Raw genomic sequence first — 20,713 nt, forward strand, 5'->3', positions numbered from 1 at the left:
GTGCCAGGCATTGTGTAGGCTCTAGGGACACGATGAGGAGCAAAAATGACACAGTCCCTGCTCTCAAGGGACTCACAGACCAGAGTGGGGAAGACATGATAATCAAATAATCCCTGAACAAAGAGAACCCTGCCAATGCGACAAGCCCCAGGAAGCAGAATGTGTGTGACGGTGTGTTCTGGAGGGAGGCAACCCAATGGCAGAGGTCAGAGGATGTCAGGGGTCCACGAGGACATGACCCTGCCGTGGGAGCTGAAGATACACATTAACTCAGCAGAGAGGGGTGGGGAGAACATTCTGGAAGAGAGAACAGGGTGTGCCCAGCCCTGGCAGCCAAGAGAGCACAGAGTCTCAAGGCCCACGGGACTGAGCACAAAGCAAGAAGCAGGGCTGTGTGCGGGGCCTGGGAGACAAGGCTGGAGTTGCTGGCAAAGCCGGTTCAATCCGGGACGCAGTGGCCATGTCACAGAGTTTGCCTTCCAGGTTAAGGAAGGCTTTGAAGGTTTCAAGCGGGGAAGTGATGTGGTCTGATTTGAGTGTGAATCGCTCGCTCTGGCCGGTGTGTGGATGGAGCGCCAGGTAGTCACGGGGAAGGAGCGGGACCAGTTAGGAAGGAGGCTGCAGCTGAGGTCCACGCAAGAGGTGATGGTGGCGAGGATGGGGCGGATGGAGAGTGGAGGGGTTGGAGAGGTTCAGGAGTCAAACCAGCAGAACTTGGCGACAGACTGGCTCTAGGGGTGAGGGAGATGAATGCAAAGGTCTTCCAGGTTTCTGCCCTGTACTGAGGGTGGGGCTGCCATTTGCAGACAGAAAATAGGGGCCAGGGGTGGGGGGGGATGGGGAAGGAGAGGTGGGGTTGGTTCCAGGCGTGCTGGATTTGAGACACCTTCGTTCACACCACAGAAGGTTCAGTAAGCAACTGGCTGGAGGGGCGTGGAGCTCAGGGAAGTCTGGCCCTCCACCATCTCCGCTCTCTCTCTCCCAGCCCTAGAAGCCATGCTCCCCGCCCAGCCCCAGTCCGCGCCCCCTTGCTGGCGCTCCAAAAGCTTATCTCCGTCTTCATCATGCTGGGGCCTCACAGCCAGTCGCAGAGGAAGGAGGCCTGCAGCCTGGGGTCAAGGCTAGGGCCCACCCTGGCTGCTCTGAATGCATGCCCTCCCCCCACCCCCCATCACTGGAGTTCCTTCCTCTGCCTCCCAGCCCGCCTGCTCCCCAGCCCCTCTTCACTGCCAGCGGCATCGCCGGAGAGATCTCTGCTCACGGTCCTCACTCCCCCAAATCCACGCAATCTCCTTTCTGCTTCTCCACCTCCTCCAGGACGAGAAACGGCTCAGCTGTCACCACTGGCTGCTTTACACTTGACCTTTCCCATGTCCTCCCTGGCATCCTTCCCTCCAGGGTCTCCGGCTGCCCCGTTATCTTCGCTAGCTTCTCTGTCATCAGCGTCTCCTTTTCTCTGCCTTCTTAAATGGTGCCATCCCCCAGGCTGTGTAGATTGACCAGCCTCGCCCTCCTCCTGCAGCTACCGAAGCCTACCCCAGCCTCGATGCTCAGGGGTGGCCGCATTGACCCGTGGTGCCGGCAGTTCAGCAGCCCCGTCACCGGCGTCACTGGGCTGGCCTGGGCCGTGTCCCACTTGATTTCTGCTGCCGCCATGGAGCGCAGCCCAGCTCGTTCCAGATTCCATGGAAAAGCACTGAGAAGACAGGCGACCCCCACTGGACAAAACAGCGAATGAGGAGTCCTGGTGGGGGGACCCTTACCCTGTGCTCCTGGTCTTGGATCTCGAGTCCCCAGGCACAGTCTCCCTCTTTTTTTTTTTTTTTTTTTTTTGCGGTACACGGGCCTCTCACTGCTGTGGCCTCTCCCGTTGCCGGAGCACAGGCTCCGGACGCGCAGGCTCAGCGGCCATGGCTCACGGGCCCAGCCGCTCCGCGGCATGTGGGATCTTCCCGGACCGGGGCACGAACCCGCGTCCCCTGCATCGGCAGGCGGAGTCTCAACCACTGCGCCACCAGGGAAGTCCAGGCACAGTCTCTTAACAAGCATGTATTTGGGGTCCAAATTTGGGACGATATGATGCCAGTTTTTACTCTGAAATCAAAGAATCTTGGTTATTTTCTCTCAGGTGCGTTCTAGGTAGCATCAGGTCACCAGGGACAGCTGACTGGAAAGGCTTTGCTGCAGACACTTCTTCCTGTTCCTCACTGTACTTTGTTCTCCTGACGCCAAGTTTTACATACACGTACTTTTCAGCACCTCGTCTTTACCTCTTGGAGACCTGACAACCTTGATGCCACTGGGACCCATCCAGGGAGCTTTACAAAATAGTGACCCCTGATCTCGTTGGAGATGGAGAGTGGATCAGTGGAATCAGTCTGAGGTACGGCCTAGGCATCCGGATGTTAAAATGCTCCTCAGCGATTCCACCATGTGGCCACAGCTGAGAACCATAGTCTAGAGACTCAACGATGGTGGCCCCGCTGTAAACCGTTTCTCAGAGGCTCAGTTAAGTATTTGTCTTTGGCTACTTCTGTGTCCCACAATAATTGGTTTCCTTTCCCCTCTTCCCCGCAGAATAGAAATCCACTCTTCCTAAGAGATCCTGGGGGTTTTGCTCTGGGGGCCACTCACCTCATAGGGCTCCTTGGTGGGCCTGCACTTTTCTATCTGGTAGAGCTGGGTCTTGTAACAGACGCTGTCCTGGATGTCGGATTTCTACCAGAGGAGAAGAGAAAAAAAGCCTGGCTTAACTCCCAGGAAATAGAAATGTCCATTAAGCATTCATTAATTTTTAAACTCAGCGCTTGGCTGAGAAAGGGCAGAAAGGGGTTGTCAAGGCACTTAATTGCAGTGCAAAGCCTCATCCAAGGATGGAGTGTGGGGAGAGCACGGGACCCAGAATCGGGTGACCTATTTCTGTTCCTGGCTCTGCCAGGAAACGGCCAGGTGACCCTGGGCACATCACTGCTCCTTGCTGGGCCTCAGTCCTTTCATCTGTGCGATGAAGACCACTCTAAGACATGGAAGCAGAGACCAAGTATGTGAGCTGGGGAGAATACCTTATTTTACTGAATTACTGAATGGGATACAGATGTTGCTTATTTAAAAACAGCCCTAAAATGGATAAATAACAAGGACCTACTGTACAGCACAGGGAGCTAGATTTAATATCTTGTAATAACCTATAATGGAAAATAATCTGAAAAAGAATATATATATATATATATATATATAGGTATAACAGAATCACTTTGCTGTATACCTGAAACTAACACAACACTGTACATCAACTATACTTCAATTTAAAAAAAAAGCCCTAGTTCCTGCCCCCCGCCCCAATAAATGTCACAGCAATTCATAATATAGCTTAAAGAAGAAGACAGATAACCACACCTAAGATGATCTAGGGGCACTGTTTAGGTGCAATCCTCTCTGGCGACAGGTGAAATGAAATGACTGATTAGTTTTTCAGCCAACAAATATTCACAGAATGCCTTTACAGGCTCTCCAAATTAAAATCCACGCTTCTAGGTTTTAGAAAGAGGAAACAAGAATCAAGGGATAAGGGGAGAAATGACAAATAATTAAGTTACAATATTTTACTTTTTTTTTGCAGGTTATTAGTCATCAATTTTATACACATCAGTGTATACATGTCCATCCCAATCGCCCAATACAATATTTTACTTTTTAGTTCACTCATTTTGCTTTCAAAATTATACACGGTTGTTAGTAATCGGTTAATGATATCCATAACTGGCACAGTGCATAGGTGCAATTAAATTAGCCTTGTGTGGAAATTACTGAGTGGACCAGCTATGGCTGTCTCTGGGGAATAATTCATTCTTAAAAGCAGCCACCCACCTAGACAGTGGTTCTCAGAACAGCTATGTCCTATGATTTAAGGTTTAAGTGTGAAACAGACAATAAAATAAGAAAGAACCTTCTCCAGTTAGAACTAAGTTAGTAGAGTTTCCAGGGAACTTCTCAGTAAACAAAACCACAGAGCTTTGCAACACTGCACCATTTGTAACCCTGATGCTGGGCAAACACAGCAGATGGCAAGACATCCAGAGAAGGCAAGACGTACCCTAAGAGCTTCACACAAATGTCTCTTACTTGGGATGAGCCGTGTGATTAAGAGCGTGAGTAACCAAAGTTTGCATCTGTAGATGTGGAGGTAGACATAAGAAAGAAACTAGGGCTTCCCTGGTGGTGCAGTGGTTAGGAATCCGCCTGCCAATGCAGGGGACGTGGGTTTGAGCCCTGGTCCGGGAAGATCCCACGTGCCGCGGAGCAACTAAGCCCATGCACTACAACTACTGAGCCTGCGCTCTAGAGCCTACGAGTCACAACTACTGAGCCTGCGTGCTGCAACTATGGAAGCCCGCATGCCTAGAGCCCGTGTTCCGCAATAAGAGAAGCCCTCACACCGCAACGAAGAGTAGCCCCCACTCACTGCAACTAGAGAAAGCCCGTGCGTAGCAACAAAGACCCAACACAGACAAAAATTAAAAATATAATTTAAATAAGGAAAGAAACTATTTTAAAAACAAAAGCCCATCTATCTTATTGATCAGTATCCAGAAAACTGGTCCTTTCAAAAGAAGAATGTTTCAATCTGCTAGCTTACTCAGGAAAGTAGCAATGTCATCCTTTAAATATGTGAAATCATAAACTTTATAGTCAGTTTCATGGAAACATTTTTTTAAACTAATTTTTTGTTTTGCGGTACGCGGGCCTCTCACTGTTGTGGCCTCTCCTGTTGTGGAGCACAGGCTCTGGATGAGCAGCCTCAGCGGCCATGATTCACGGGCCCAGCCGCTCCATGGCACGTGGGATCTTCCCGGACCAGGGCACGAACCCGTGTCCCCTGCATCGGCAGGCGGACTCTCAACCACTGCGCCACCAGGGAAGCCCTAAAACTAATTTTTGAACAACATTCATCATTTCAAAAAGAAAATCAGCGTGTGACCCTCCTCTGTTCCTTTACTTGAGAACTACTTGTCCCTAGCATGGTGGTTCCTAAATGGTGTGATCCTGAGCCCATATGAGTGAAAAAAGTTGTTAGCAGGCATCTACAATATGTGCACATTTATTTATAAATTATAAGCATGTACTGTACTAACATATCACGTACATTATAAAATAGGCAATAAAATAGGAATTTAAAAGGATAAGAAAAGAAAGAAATATAGGACATATGGTCTTCTCATAAAAGAGAAATGAGAAATGGCTTCAAGTCTAACATGTCTTTTAAGCTCATCATCATAGGTGAACAGAGGACCTCTGTTCTCTGGTGTGAGAGAATTTCTTAATCCCTCTTATCACATAATAAAATGATATAAGTAACATACTATGTATCAAAGGTCCAGTCTTTCTGAACTCCACTTCTCTCCTGCAGTAGCTTTCCCATGACCGTGACACTGGCTCTGAAATCCAGCTGCATATCTGTTCCCTTCTGAAATTTCGTCCCATCACTGCTTCTGGAGCACGTTTTTTTCCCCCATAAAACATTGCTCTTATTTTTAAATGCCTTTTACTATAATGTTTCTTCTCATGTACATCATTCCTTTTGTGGCTCACCAAAAAAAAAAAAAAGTTGTTCTGTGGATAATTTCCTGTTGAAGCCAAATCTAGGAAATACCCTAAGCTGAATCAGCTTAGAAACATCGATACTTTTGTTCCATTGTTTGACAAATCTCCCATCAAGCTTCTTCATCTATTCGGCAATGTTTTCTAGATGTCTCCCAAATCCATTTGCTAATAAGAGATACATTCTGATCGTGCTGTCCTCTGGACATCATTTTGGTCATTTTCTCCCTCATCAGGGAGAATATCATTTCCCCAACTATCGGTGAATTTTCATCTTTAGCTTTAATGTAGAAACCTCATAAAAGGCTTGTAAGTCTATTGTTGAGTGGAATTTTGTGGGATATTGGGCTATCACATGACTTTAAATAGCACCGAAAAACTCTAGAAGTTCCTCTTTACGTTCTGGATTCTCAATGTCTTCCTAACAGTGATGACCCCATACAACCTGATCTCAAGGCGCCATATAGGCAAGGTGACGATCATCCTTCAGGAATGGGTATGAAATCAAATTTCAGATGGGCTTCCTGACCATTCCAAATTTCTCTGGCTGACTTCCTGTTAGATCTGGTCAGTCGTCACCATTCTGAGTAGGAGAAACAGAAGGAGTGATATGAGGAATCCATACTGCCTGTGATCCAGTTTTCTTTGCAGAATTCCTTTTTAACCATTGTCCATTTGGAAAGACTTGATCTAGTCAAATCTAGATACTGAAGCCTGTAAGTTCCCTCACCCAGGCATGTATGAACTTCATGAGGCAGAAGAATGAAGGTGACCAAAGCCTGAGGGTACCGTGGTCCGACCCAGGCTCCCAGCTCTACGTCCTTCATCTTCAACACACGCGACACCTGGACCATCTGATGCCCAGACTGAGTGAAGGGGCCAAGGTTTCACTTTTGCTTTCTAGAGAAGTAAATGTAAATAGTGGCTTTCTCATCTACCATGCTTTACAGGTGAATGCTTGAGGGGCTCAGCTCCCCAACTTTTATGATTACACAAGCCCCAGTGCATCTAAGTGGGGACCCCAAGGAGCCAAGAGAAACGGAGCCAAAAAGGCAACAAGAAGCTGAAAGGAAAAGAGGCTTGAATCTCTCACGAGTCTGCCCAGAGCTTAACCCTGTGGGAGAATATTTTTAAAACACCTCAGATAAAAAGCGCTCCCTGAGAAGCAGGTTTTGCTACTATTTTATCCCACCTTCAGGAAACTCGGCCTCACATTAGTTTCAATTAACAGCTCAGATCAAGTGTCAGTAACTGGGAAACACTTCCAGTGTCAGAGCTCGTTTTTCCACAGAGACCAGAGAAAACCACCGCGGGGCTCCACTCACCCCTGACAAATAGCGCTCGAGCTTCTTGTTTAAGAGGAAGTAGATGGCAAGGATGTGGCAGGCGCGGTTGGAGAGCACGGTGTTGATCACGTCGCTGTTCTTGTAGCCCAGCTTCTCCGTCATGTGCAGCACCACGCTCGGGCTCAGGTCTTCCAGGGAAATCCTGCAGGGCAGAGGGACAGAGAACCAGTCACCTCTCCACCGTCGCTGAGGCTCCAGGACCTCCTTAGCGATGCTCACAGACATGACGGCACAGAAACCGCCCCCCCGCCACACACACACATGGGCCCCCTCGTGGACAATCAGTCCATTCATTCACTCATTCATTCACTTGACTTTTTATTATGGAAAGTTACATATACAGAAAAGTAATGGGAATCGTGTAATAGCCTATGTGTGTACCCAATTCCTGGGTGAAGCAGTTGTTAACACTTTGGCTTGCTTTCTTTCTTCCTTCCTTCCTCCATCTCTCCCTCCCTTCCTTTCTTTCCTAAAGTATTTTAAATCACAAACATCATGACATCTTTTTTCCTAAACACCTCGACCTGCATCTTTAAAAACCAAGGACATCTCCTGTAGAACCACAATACCATCAACACACCCAACGAAATTTTAGTAATCTCTTAATATTCTCTGATATCTAGAATATATTCAAATTTCCCCAATTGTCCCAAATTTCTTTACAATTTGACATGTTTTCCTTAAAATGTATTTATTGGAAATGGGGTGGAGCCCACACTTAGGTTGGGTGGAAGCTGAGTTGGGGAAGGAGGGTGTTCAGGAGCCAGCCCAGAGAGTGTTTGAAGGAACAAATATGAGTTCACAGGTTCACAAATAGGGGATTTGAGGCTCAGCTGTAAAGTAAAGTGCTCTCAGAGGACAGGTTAAATCTTCTACACAGGAGTATTATGAAGATAAACTCCTTGGGATAAAATGCCAAAGAAATGAATGCCAGGCATTCATTTAACCACTCATTCACTCATTCGTTCATTCAACAAGTCTCTGCCTCATGGAGTTTACATTCCAGTGGGGTGGAGAGAAAATAAATTCATTTATTCTTCATGACAGTCTTATGAGTAGGTACCATTATTATCCCCATTTTACAGATGGAGAAACTGAGGCCCACAACAGGGAAGTAAATTGCCCAGGGACACATAGGCAAGAAGTGGCAGCTATGGAGAACACAAAAACAGGCTGAGGGGCATAGAGAGTATGTGTGTTGGTAGTGGAGGTGTGTCATCAGAGAGGAGGTCCTACAGTCCTTCAGAGAGATGCAAATACAGTACTCTGTGAGCAGAAGGCGAGCACATCTGGCTAGAGAGCTCTGTAACCGCCGCCAAAGAGTCTGAAGACATTTCTGGTGGAACCTCAGAACCATAACACTAGGAAAAACCACACAGTATAACCCCATAATGGTGCCGAAGAGGAAACCGACTTGCCAAGTTCACAGGCCCGTTAGTAGGGGCAGCAAGGGCAGACCTGGGTCTCTTGACCACTGTAACCTAGGTCAGCTCTCCCTCTATGTGGCTAAGTGCTGTCCAAAGAAAAGGTGCCCAAGAAACCACAAAATCTGCCTTCCTCACTCCTGTTGGCTACAAAATCACAAATTCTAGAAAGCAGGTTGGAGTATGGTTGGTATGATTAATGGTTAAAAATAATGTTTGTTTAAAAAGGATACAATTACGTGAAGATTGACACAAGCACTTAACACAGAAAGCACAACTGTTTGAAACTATCTGGTAACAACCACATGCCAGCAGCCCTGCCCTAGGTCAATGACACCACTGCTGCTTGACCTCACTCCTGGCCAATGAGATCACTGACATTGGCCAATCAGACCACTGCCTCATAGACTCACCTCCCAGCCAATCAGATCATGAGTTTTGTGACCCTTCCCCCCACCCCTGGCCAATCACCCACAGCTACACATGGATGGCCCTGCCCCCTACCAGGAGCAGGCCCTGGAAGGGAGGGTGCTCTGGGTGTGGGGTGCCACCGGGGTGGGGGTGGGGGTGGAGGAGAGAGGAGGAAAGTGAGCAGGGGAGACGCCCCGTCTCTGCCCTTTGTCCCCGCTGTCTTCCAAAACAGGTGAACTCTGCCAAACGTAGACTGTGGACTGGCTGTTGACTGAGAGTAATATTTTAAACATTTTCAATAAGCAATGCATGTATTTAGTGCTCTCCTGTATCAGTTGTTGAACCTGTGTTATCTCTCCAAGTTTCTTTCTTTTTTTTAATTTTACTTATTTTTTTATACAGCAGGTTCTTATTAGTTATCCATTTGATACATATTAGTGTATATATGTCAATCCCAATCTCCCAGTTCATCCCACCACCAACCCCTACCCCCCCACCCCGCCGCTTTCCCCCCTTGGTGGATAAAGAAGATGTGGCACATATATACAATGGAATATTACTCAGCCATAAAAGGAAATGAAATTGGGTCATTTGTAGAGACGTGGATGAATCTAGAGACTGTCATACAGAGTGAAGTAAGTCAGAAAGAGAGAAACAAATATCGTATATTAACGCATATATGTGGAACCTAGAAAAATGGTACAGATGAACTGGTTTGCAGGGCAGAAATTGAGACGCAGGTGTAGAGAACAAACGTATCTCTCCAAGTTTTGATGATATAGACAATGGTAAAAAATGTTCAAGAACTCTAGGTATAATTTTGAGTAAATTTGCATTAAATCCAATTTGATTCCACTTTGGTCTAATTCCGTCCTCTGAACCAATGACCTGCTTTCCCTCCCACTCATGTCCAGAGCTAACTGGAGGTGTGGGAGAGTGTCCAGGCCCAGGCAGGATAGGAAGGAGGTAGCCAAGGTCGGCTCTAAAAAAAATGTCTGTTCCCAGAACAGGGAGGGGGGCCTGGCACACAGCAAACATCTGTGACTGACTGACATGAACATTTATTATAAAGAGTTTAAAGACATTTTCCTCTTGCCTCTTGGGGCTATCAACTTGGAGGCCCAAATGAATTAACAGAAGGCTTTACAGAAGAGTGATATAAAACACAGGACCTTTATTTTCTCTCTTTCCCAGAAGTAAAACATTGACAACATCTAAAATAATTAAATCTGGGGCTATGAATGTTGGGAAGCTATAAAATAGACTTTGTAAAGAAAATATTCCTTTCCCTGGTCACATGTTCTTACTCCCTTTATCTGTGTGCTGGTAAAAGCAGAAGAATAATCATCAAAAGCACATTTTTTTTGCATTATATATTTTTTATAATAAAGACTGTAAATAACTTGTGTCTTTTCCAATAGTTGAGATTTCTGGTTTCATTACTTAAAAACTGGACATTGATTTGCCTCTAGTATAAAATGAGTAACGAACCTTAGCTAAACAGAAGATATTGAGCTGCTGTTTTCCTTCATATACAAGCTCTTAACCATTTTTACAATCTACCCAACTAGATCATGTGCAGCCTTTATTGCTTTTGACCAAGTCCAAATGCAAAAATGACCAATCTGGCAAAGCCAGTATGGGTTACTAGAATTTAAGTTTTAATCTACGAAAGCCTGTTTATAAGCTACAAAATGAGATGCCTGGGTCTGAATCTTTGTGAATGAAGACGTGGTCAGCAAGGAGGGGGGATTGTATTTTTAACAGCGGCTTCACTTCCTTTAACAGCTGCCGCATTGAGTGGATTGATTCTGCTCATTTAGACCGTGATTACATTAGGTTAATGACTCATTTGGCTGCCACCAGCGCCTCCTCCTTTACAGAGAGCACACCTGGGCGTGCCAGGCAGCATGAGCCCTGGTGACGAGGCATGGCCCCTCAGCTTTGCTTTCCGTCTCACACTGGGCTAATATTCCCGGTGTCTATTTCAGGTACCAGCCCAAACCGAGCCAGCACTGGAAACCAGCAGTCTATTTTCAGGTTCCCTTGGTAACCTAAGTAACCTAGACTTTGTTTACATTACCTCCCACAAGTCAAATGCTAGCACTGTAGATAACAGCTATCTATAGCCATGGCGAGTGCAAATGTGGCCCAGGAGCCAGGAGGCGGGTCCCAGCACTGTCCACCCACACCCCCTGAAGTTCTTCTAGAACTTCCTCCCCAAGACGGAGCTCTGCCTGCCCATCTCATTTGGAGAAGTCAGTGCTGCAACTTCCATAAGTCTTGGTGGATGTTTCCAGACCTTCCTGGGCATTTTGAAGATAGGATCACAGAGGACACGTCTTCCCTGCCCTGTCAGTGCTGAACCTGTCCCGCTTCATCAGTGGTTCTCTTGTCTTCACCTGAGCCTCAGATCTAGAATGCACGGGCCACTCCAGGTCTGAAGGAAGAAGGGACTCAAGGTAGGTCCCTGTCCCGGGGGTATTGGACCCACAGGTCCTCACGTTGGCTCTAAAGTCACCAAGGGGAGAGTCCTCATTCCTCCACTCGGGCTAGTTAACAATATGTCACATGAGTAGGGAAAAGTACAAGGAAATGTTCTCCTGTACTTGTTTTCAAATCTGTACTCCATACCCGCGCATGGGGACACGTGGGCCATCATGAGGTGCCCCTCAGGGATACCTGAGGACTCCTGTCTGTAAGCCTTCCCTAAAGAGTCCTCCTCACAGAAATGGCACAGGGAAACACGGCCTGAAGCAAAGGACTCCTGCCCTTGACTTTTCTTTCTGTCCCCAACATTTCAGGGCAGGGGACTTAGGGCTGAAACAAACATCAGAGCAAAGAAGTGGCGGAAGAGGAGCCCGGGGGATGGTTTGAAAAGGGGGAGAGGCGATCGCACTGGATCCCGCCCGATGCCGACAGGAGAGCTCTTGGGTGGAACACACACACACACACACAGACTCAAACGCAGATAACACTCACAGACACAAACATACACACACAGGCACACACACACTCACTCAGGCCATAGCTAGTCTACACGGTCCCTTGGTGTGAATTAGAAAGAGGTGCTGCTCTGGAAAAACGCGGGCCCTCAGGGGCAGGTTTGATAAGGGGAGTGCGGCCTGATTTCAGCGCCCGCACGCCCTCCGCCGGGCGCCCCCTGCAGGGCGCACTCTGCACAGCCACACGGGCCGGCCCCGCCTACACTTCCTCTTGTGTGCGCCGTGGGGAAGAGCAGCCACGAGAAGACGTGGCCTTTCCTCGAATCACGTGAAGCCTCCGGTCCAGAACTATTCAGGGGCTCGTAAGACAGGCCCCATCTTGCCCGAGGAGGAGTCCCTCTGTGTGCACTGGATTACCTGTTGGGATAGGTGACATTGCATGGCACTTTGCCCATGTAATTCTCATTAAGCCAGCGATTCGCCAGTGCTTGCTGGATATTGGGCCTCTTCACAGGATCTGGTTCCAGGAGAGAACGCAGGAAGTTCACGGCTCCTGCAAAGACATTCAGCAGAGAACACACGTGTGTTACAGGCTGAAGGAAGACCCAGGGCAAGGGACCCACCACACCTCCCGAGCCACTGCTGATCTAGTTTCTGGATCTCTGGGTGTCATAAGTCAAGAGTTTAAGATATCTGTCCAAGAGGTGCACCTGGAACACGGTAGAGCACGAACCAGTGCGGGTCTCCCCACATCCAGTACTTCCCCAAACCACCTGTGGTCTTATCTTATGGTCCACCGCTGTGGTTTTTTCTCTGGTCCACTGCTAAAGGTGAGCCAAAGAGGGACGAAAGAAAGGAAAAAGACAGTGCTTGATCTCAAGGTAGGTTTTGAGGAATATATATATATTATTATATATATAATATAATTATATATTTATGTATTATATATATGCAAATTCTTTTCAGATTCTTTTCTCTTTATAGGTTATTACAAAATACTGAGTATCGTTCCCTGTGCTATACATGCATCCTTTAAGATTATAACAGTGGGGACAACTACACAACATGGGAAAATACGTTTATAATGCACATGGAGGTCACAGGCTCCAAAACTGCTCAGCAGGAGAATATGCAGGTCCTCATATGGACAAGGAATGCCAGGGATTCCTTCAAAATGAAGATGGTCTGTCTTGCTTGAGTTTTGGGACCAGGATATTTTCTTATTTGTACTCATTTTATGAAGCATTGTGATATTATCCTTGCAAGAGAAAAAAATACTCTTTTATGTAGCTTTGTACATTATAGCCAATTTCCAATATACCAAGTAATAGATTCCGGAAAATAATCTTAATTTGCTTGGTCACGAAACTTTTCTATCTTCTCTCCAAAGCTATTTTTCAGTTTTCTAAGATAATCTAACTTTTCAGTGATAAGTCATAAAAATTCTCACTTTCTCACAGGCTTTAGCTGTCTTTTCAAAAACTGTCCTTTACAGAATGATGGGTGTTACTGTCAACCATTTTTTGCGGGGTAAAAATGAAGCCTTCAAAAGAGGAGCTAACTCTGATGCCAGAATCAACCCCAAAGAAATAGCCTTTGCTAGTTCAGGACCCCAGGTAACCTCTCCAGGTGCGTTCCCACACAGTTGATGAGGTCACCAGAAGGTCATTTCCCTTTGAGAACGTTGTGGGTAAAAATATATGCGTAGATGCCGGAACAGTCAATGAGATACATTTACTATGCTAAGTTTTATAGCTGGGTCTCCAAATCAAACTTTTCTAAAATGTTCTTCAATGCTCTGAAAAGCAAGTGGGGCTCCAAAAGAGGGCTTCCTCTTGTTGGAACCTCTATCTCCCTTCTCTCACCTCCCCTATATTGCAAGGTCATTTACATTTGCTTTATCAGGGGGCATCTATTGGTCAAAGAAAAAAAGATGTGAGCTTAATGAGTTGAAACGGGGATGCTATTCAGTAAATGATGTTTCTTTTACAGACATCTCTGTTGCTTACCCTCAAAGGACCCGAACAGCAACCCAGGCTTTCTCAGAGTATGATTAACCAGAAGAGCTAAGAACAGACTGGATGTGTGTTTTTGTTCTATTTTCAGAACAGGCGCTGTGCGCCTTCACAAATTGCTGATGAGCACAAGTAATTTTAGTTCAGATCTCTACTGGTGAATTTTCTTTCTGTGGACATCACAAATATTGCCTTACTATCCAAAAAGGACTTTGAAAACATCCTTAGAGCTCTTTGCAGTTTGTGTTAGGGTCTTGAATATCCCTATGACTCATGAGCAAAAGGGATTAAAATATTCTCCAGTGTCCTGGAAAGCCATGGGGGGAACAGCCATGCGTCCCAGCCCGTCTTCTAAGCTAGCGCTTGGGGTCTCCACTAGGGCTCAAGTGTAGGGATGGCCCATACGGGGCGCGCTCCCTCTCTGTGCTCCATGTCACAGAAGGTACACACTCCACCAGTGCAAAACCTGTTACCTCCATGAGCTTCAGCTTTCCAAAGTCTGGACTGGCTTGTGTGAGCTCCTGACCCTGTGCCTAGGGAAAGAGCCACAGGGGACAGACGAAGCCATCAAACTTTTTGCTCCAGTGCAGCCCATGGGACGCCAGCTGGGGTCTCCCACACCTGAAGCTCCTTCCCCATCACCTCCCAGGAGAAAGCAGCAACAACAATTATTGGACTGTCGAGGCTTCTCAGAAATCTTTTTTTTCATATATATGTATGTGTGTGTATATATTTATATATATACACACACACACACATATATATAAAAATATATGTATTCTTTTTCAGACTTTTTCATTATAGGTTATATACAAGGTACTGAATATAATTCCCTGTGCTATACAGTAGGGCCTTGTTGTTTATCTATTTTATATATAGTACTATGTATCTGTTAATCCCAAATTCCAAATTTATCTCCCCCCACCACTGCCCTTCCCCTTTGGCAACCATAAGTTTGTTTCCTCTGCCTGTGAGTCTCTTTCTGTTTTGTAAATAAGTTCATTTAAATCATTTTTTTAGATTCCATATATAAGTGATATCATATATTTGTTCTTCTCTGTCAGACTAACTTCACTTAATATGACAATCTCTAGGTCCATCCAAGTTGCTGCAAATGGCATTATTTCATTCTTTTTTATGACTGAGTAATATTCCATTGTACATGTATACTACATCTTCTTTATCCATTCATCTGTTGCTGGACATTTAGGGTGCTTCCATGTCTTGGCTATTGTAAATAGTGCTGCTGTAAACATTGGGGTGCACATATCTTTTCGAACTAGACTTTTCTCCAGATATATGCCCAGGAGTGGGATTGCTGGATCATATGGTAATTCTATTTTAGTTTTTTAAGAAACCTCCATACTGTTTTCCATAGTGGCTGCACCAATTTACATTCCCACCAACAATGTAGGAGGGTTCCTTTTTCTCCACACCCGCTCCAGCGTTTATTATTTGTAGGCTTTTTGATGGTGGCCATTCTGACCAGTGTGAGGTGATATGTCATTGTAGTTTTGATTTGCATTTCTCTAAAAATTAGCGATGTTGAGCATCTTCTCATGTGCCTGTTGGCCATCTCAGAAATCTTAACTGGCATTGGCTCAACCCTCACAAATGCTAACACTCCACCTTCAGCATCACTTCAGTGACTTCATGGTGCAAAACCCTCTAGATCTGAACTGAGTGTATGGAATGTATTCTAAGTGCCATCATTGACGTGTAGTGATGAAAAGGTAAATGTGAAAGCCATGAAAGGCATTCACAACTCTGTGATGTACAAGCACCAACAAGCAGAAAGAGAAACTGTCTAGAAGCCAGAATTGGCAAGATCCCAACAGCTTAAGCTTTCAAACTACATGGTGGAGAAGAGAGGCAATTCTTCAAAAGTGTGCAGAACAGACTCACAAGGACAATAACACTGTGCTCTTTTTCAGCTCAAATTTGGCAAAAATTATTCCAACTTAACCTAAAAAAAGAGTGCTATTATACAACAGACGTGGAAAGATCGTTACAAGCATGAATGATAGGGGACTTCCCTGGTGGCACAGTGGTTAAGACTCCGTGCTCCCAATTCAGGGAGCCCGGGTTTGATCCCTGGTCAGAGAACTAGATCCCACATGCATGCCACACCTAAGAGTTCACATGCTGTAACTAAGGAGCCCACGTGCCACAACGAAGGAGCTGGTGAGCCACAACTAAGGAGCCCACCTGCCGCAACTGAGACCCAGCACAACCAAATAAATATTCTCAAAAAAAGATGAATGATAGAGTCATCAAATTAATAAAGATGTGTTAGTGAGACACAATAAAATGGCATATCCTCATCCTTGGATGTTTCAATTTTGATATTACTCAAAACATGAGGACAACAGATAAAACCACCAAATCTGGGATGGGGAGGAGAGCGGAGGCATCTTATACTGAATAACATAAAGAAAGATAGGGAAGCAACTGAGTATAGTAGGGAAGTTCAGGTTTGGGGGTCAAGCAGATGCAAATTAAAAACCAGAGAAGCTATATGACCTCACCGAGACTCAGTTTCCTCCTTAATAAATTGGGAATAATAGAACTTACCTTACAGAGTTGTTTTGAGAACAGGAGGTACTGTGAAGAGCACTTACCAATGGCCATTCAGTAAATGGCAGCTACTCTTGTTACTGTAAGCTAGTATTCTGGGATGTAAACAAGGCAGTATCATACAGTATCACAAATGAAGGGGGGCCAGGCACGGTAGAAGGGAGAAGTGGTAAACTCGGGGTGCAAAGGACAAAGGGTTGGAGAAGCAGGGGGCTGATGGAAGGGCAGTAGCTGATCCCCGAAACTGAAGCCATTCCCTCTGTAAACAAGATGACCTGAGCTTCCTCAGCAGCTGGGGCACAGCTCTGGGCACTACCGCATCAAGCCCGATCCCATATCTGAGTAGTCAAATGAATCTATGGGCTGCCTTCCCAGACCACACACTTTAACACAAGTGCCAGAGACTTAGATTCCCTGAGCAAGGACTATGTGCCAACGCTATGTTTGGCACATGGCACAAAGGGTTAAAGCCCAAGATGAGTAGATATACACGTATCCCAATGGTAAAAGAATAAAAGGGGGAGGGCAATGTCCAAATTCCTTAATCGTAAAATCAGATATAGAAATGCACTTCATGCTTGTTCATGCCTGACCAGTCAAGACCACAACATCCTGTAGGAATGTGAAGATCTTTAACAAGCACACACAGAGCTTAAGGCCAAAGTCAAAACTGTCTGCTCAGCGCAGGAGCTACGTGAGGTTGGACACCAACTCCAGGGATGCTGACATTGCTTGGAACATTTCTAATTTTTCTTCTGTGGAATTTCCTTTGGATTTTTTTAAAACATTTTCAGGGGTGCAACTTTTACTTCTTTAAGGGTATATTTAATTGTCACAATCAGAAGACACTTAGAGCCTAGCCTGCTAAGGCCAGATAATAGTACTGGGGTAAAAACAAGTTTGGTTCAGAAGTAATGAGACTGGTTTCCTCGTGCTCTTACTCTACCTTTCCTTGCCCTGCTGCCCAACCCTCCTCAGTGACGATGGCAGGGACCACTGCCCACCCCCACCCCCCACCCCCACTCCTCCTCCTACAGCCTGTGGCTCACACTAATAATGCTGTTTGGTCAACGGATATTTCTGGCTTCCTGCCTTTCAGATATATGGTAGGGTTGCACTTCCTCAGTTTCTTTAGCTGGTGAAGCCATGTGACATGTTTTAGAAAGTTAGGAGTTATGAGTGGAATGTTGGTGGAAGATTTCACTGCTGACAAGAGACCTTCTAGATTTCTCTTTCCCTCTGCACGGATCAGATACATTTGAAATGGTGGCTGCCCCATTGGTCTGGGACCCTGACTAATTAGAATGAGCAGAACCCTTTGACCTTTGATCCAACTCTCCATAGACATAAAGAGGAATGAGAAAAGAATCTTTGTTGAATTCCCTGGTGGTCCAGTGGTTAGGACTCTGTGCTTCCAATGCAGGGGGCACAGGCTCAATCCCTGGTCGGGGAGCTAAGATCCCACATGCCACATGTCGTGACCAAAAAAAAAACCAAGAGAATCTTTGTTGTCTTATGCCACCGAGATCTGGGGACTGTTTGTTACTGCAGCATAACCTGGGCTATCCTGACTAATACAGTGAGAAGCAGCTCCAGCTCTTTAGGGTCTCACTGGGATTCAGAGTGAACACTGTCTGCCTTTTCCAGGCATGAGGATACAAACAACCTCCTATTGTTCTTTGTATTGGGCCACTTAGGACAAAACAGGCTCTGAATCATAAGAGGAATTTCAGAATCACTCTGAAAGATGGCGGTACTTATGACTATATAACCCTTAAAGAGACTACCTTGAAAGATTGAATTTATTTATAAACATTAAATCTTTTTTGTTACCACAATGAAGTATCAGTAGACCCCTATCAGAATGGCTAAAATAAAAAGTAGTGAGAGTATCAGATGCTGGCAAGGATGCAGAGAAACTGGATCACTCACTCACACATTGCTAGAGAGAATGCCAAGTGGTACAGCCACTCAGAACAGGAGTGTTAACAGTTCCTTACAAACCAAATATGTGCTCACTATACAACCCAGCGATTTCACTCCTAGGCATTCATCTCAGAGAAATGAAAACATGTTCACACAAAAACCTGTATATGAATGTTGACAGCAGATTTATTCATAGTAGCTGGAAACTGGAAACAACTCAATGTCCTTCAATGGGTGAATATTTACATTGTGGTATATCTATACCATGGACTACTACTCAGCAAGAAAAAGGTACAAAGGATTGATACGTGCAACAACTTGGACAGACTCCAAAGGAATTATGCTGAGTGACAAAAAGTGATATATATATATATAAATATACAGCATTTTTGAAAGGACACATGATAGAGTTGGGAAACATGTTAGTGGTTGCCAGGGGTTAATCAGGAAGCAGGGAGGTGGCTGTGGCTACAGAAGGGTAGGACGAGGAATGCTGGTCATGGGACTGTTCCCTATCTTGACTGTGTAACTGTCACATGACTCTGCACATGTGATGAAACTGCATAGAACTAAATACACACCAATACACACAGGTGCAGGCATATTTCAATAAGCTCAATGGATTCTAACAAGGTCCTGGTGGTGATATTAAACTACAGTTACTTAAGATCCTACCAATGGGGGAAACTGGGTGAAGGGTAAACATATCTCGCTGTATGATTTCTCACAGCTGCATGTGAATCCACAATTACACCACAACAAAAAGGTGTTTAAAAATTGTAATTGGTTAAACAACAACAACAACAAAAACCTATCTTTATTCTCTATCCCCTTATCCTGGTTTATCTGATTTTCTTTAGAGCATTTAAACTATTAAACATCACATGTGTTTGTTTATATATTATTTTTTGGCCTCCCCTGCTGATATGTATGCTCTCTATGGGTAGAGACTGTTCTATTCTCCTGGTGCCTAGAGCATTCCTAGCACAGAGTTGATGCCCAGGACATATTCATGGAATAAGTGAATGAATGTGAAATATGGAATGAATGAATGAATGTGCTTTCATTGCAGCACTTTCAACATTTCAGAAAGCTCTAAAACATAAATATAACAATTCAATCAACACTTTGCACATTTTCTAATTCCAGGAGTTACGGCTCTTGGTACAGAACTATTTCTTTCACAGCGACAGAACTGTGTAACTCATCTTTCTAAGTACCTAATGCCTGCTTTGCTTTCAGCCTCCAGAGATTCGAACCTCCCCAGCAGAGGTGAAAGTATGAACCGAATTAGATAATTACCTATAAGAATGCATTTCAGCTTGGGTGCCATTTGGCAAGCATTAAATTCCGGGTCAGCCTCATGGATGCTTTATAAACTCAAGAAAAAAATACCTGACAGTAGTCAAACAAAAATGTTATATTTTAACCATGTTTCATACATTGAAATTAAATAATTACTCCTTTTTTCTTTCGTGGCCACATGCCTTATCTTAGTGAAGCTGAGTTTATTCTAAGGGGCCAATTAAATGACTGTCAAGGCCAAGCCAAGGCCAGGAACTTGAAGTGAATTGTGAAACAAACCAAAGAACACACTGTACTAATCTGCTGGATCTGAAACCAAACCTTAATACGAACTGTTTACTGAAATGTGAACCAGGTAAAGTTGAGTGTACTTTCCAAACACACCTGATGATTCAGTCTAATCAAGTAACCAAACCTATATATATTTAAAAGCTCCTGAACAGGCTCAAAAACTCACATTGCTAAACAAATCCCAGGCCAAAGTTGAATGAAACTAATGTTTCTTTACAGTAACTTGACTAAGGAAGACACAATAGAAATGTGATGATCAACATTCTTTTCAAAGTCGACATTATAATATGGTGAGTTTTAAAACAAACCAGCCTGAAAGTATTTTTCCAAGGCAGACTATACGATCCTTTTGATCTGTGTATTTTGTGCAGAAGGAGGAAGTTAGGGGTTCAGAATTACAACGGAAAAAGAAAGGATTGAGGAGAGTGCCTCCTTAGAGATGGGAAACCCAACCATTTTTTGCGACTTAGCTTTAATACTAGGGAGAGACCGAGTACAATCAGAGGGTCGTCCTAACTCCAGTGCTGCAAAACAAACACTGCTTCTGGTGGTCAGAGTGCAGCCCTGGACCCTGAATCAGAGTGGCAGGTGCATTACCTGTGGAGAGCTGGGTGGGAAGGGGGTTCATTTCCTTGTCCACCATCTTCTGGTACAAAGCCCTCAGGCTAAAAGGCTCCACCGTGAAAGGCAGGGTCCCAGTCAGCATGGCATACATGTTCACACCTCTGAAAAGAGAGACACCAGAGCATGAGACCAGAAGAAGACCCCGGGGAGAGGATGCCAAAGAGGGCGTGGGCTGGGGGAAGCTGCAGTCCTGCCACTTTCATGTCCACCTCGGTGCTCCTTCTTGGTCATTTTCTGGAACACTCAGCTCT

General features: G+C 45.2%; 1 protein-coding gene across 2 annotated transcripts in view; it reads right to left on the reverse strand.

The window, feature by feature from the left end:
• Positions 1-20,713, reverse strand: part of HUNK (hormonally up-regulated Neu-associated kinase) — a gene marked incomplete at its 5' end in the record, with an annotated part of 117,403 nt that overhangs the window by 14,506 nt on the left and 82,184 nt on the right. For both annotated transcript variants that reach the window (XM_081235618.1, XM_081235617.1), the window contains 4 exons: positions 2,635-2,718; positions 6,924-7,086; positions 12,142-12,277; positions 20,436-20,563. In XM_081235618.1, coding sequence (XP_081091744.1) covers positions 2,635-2,718; positions 6,924-7,086; positions 12,142-12,277; positions 20,436-20,563 — 511 coding nt within the window. The remainder of the gene's footprint in view (positions 1-2,634; positions 2,719-6,923; positions 7,087-12,141; positions 12,278-20,435; positions 20,564-20,713) is intronic.

Source organism: Mesoplodon bidens (assembly GCF_964165515.1).
Source record: "Mesoplodon bidens genome assembly, chromosome: 5".
Lineage (NCBI taxonomy): Eukaryota > Metazoa > Chordata > Mammalia > Artiodactyla > Ziphiidae > Mesoplodon > Mesoplodon bidens.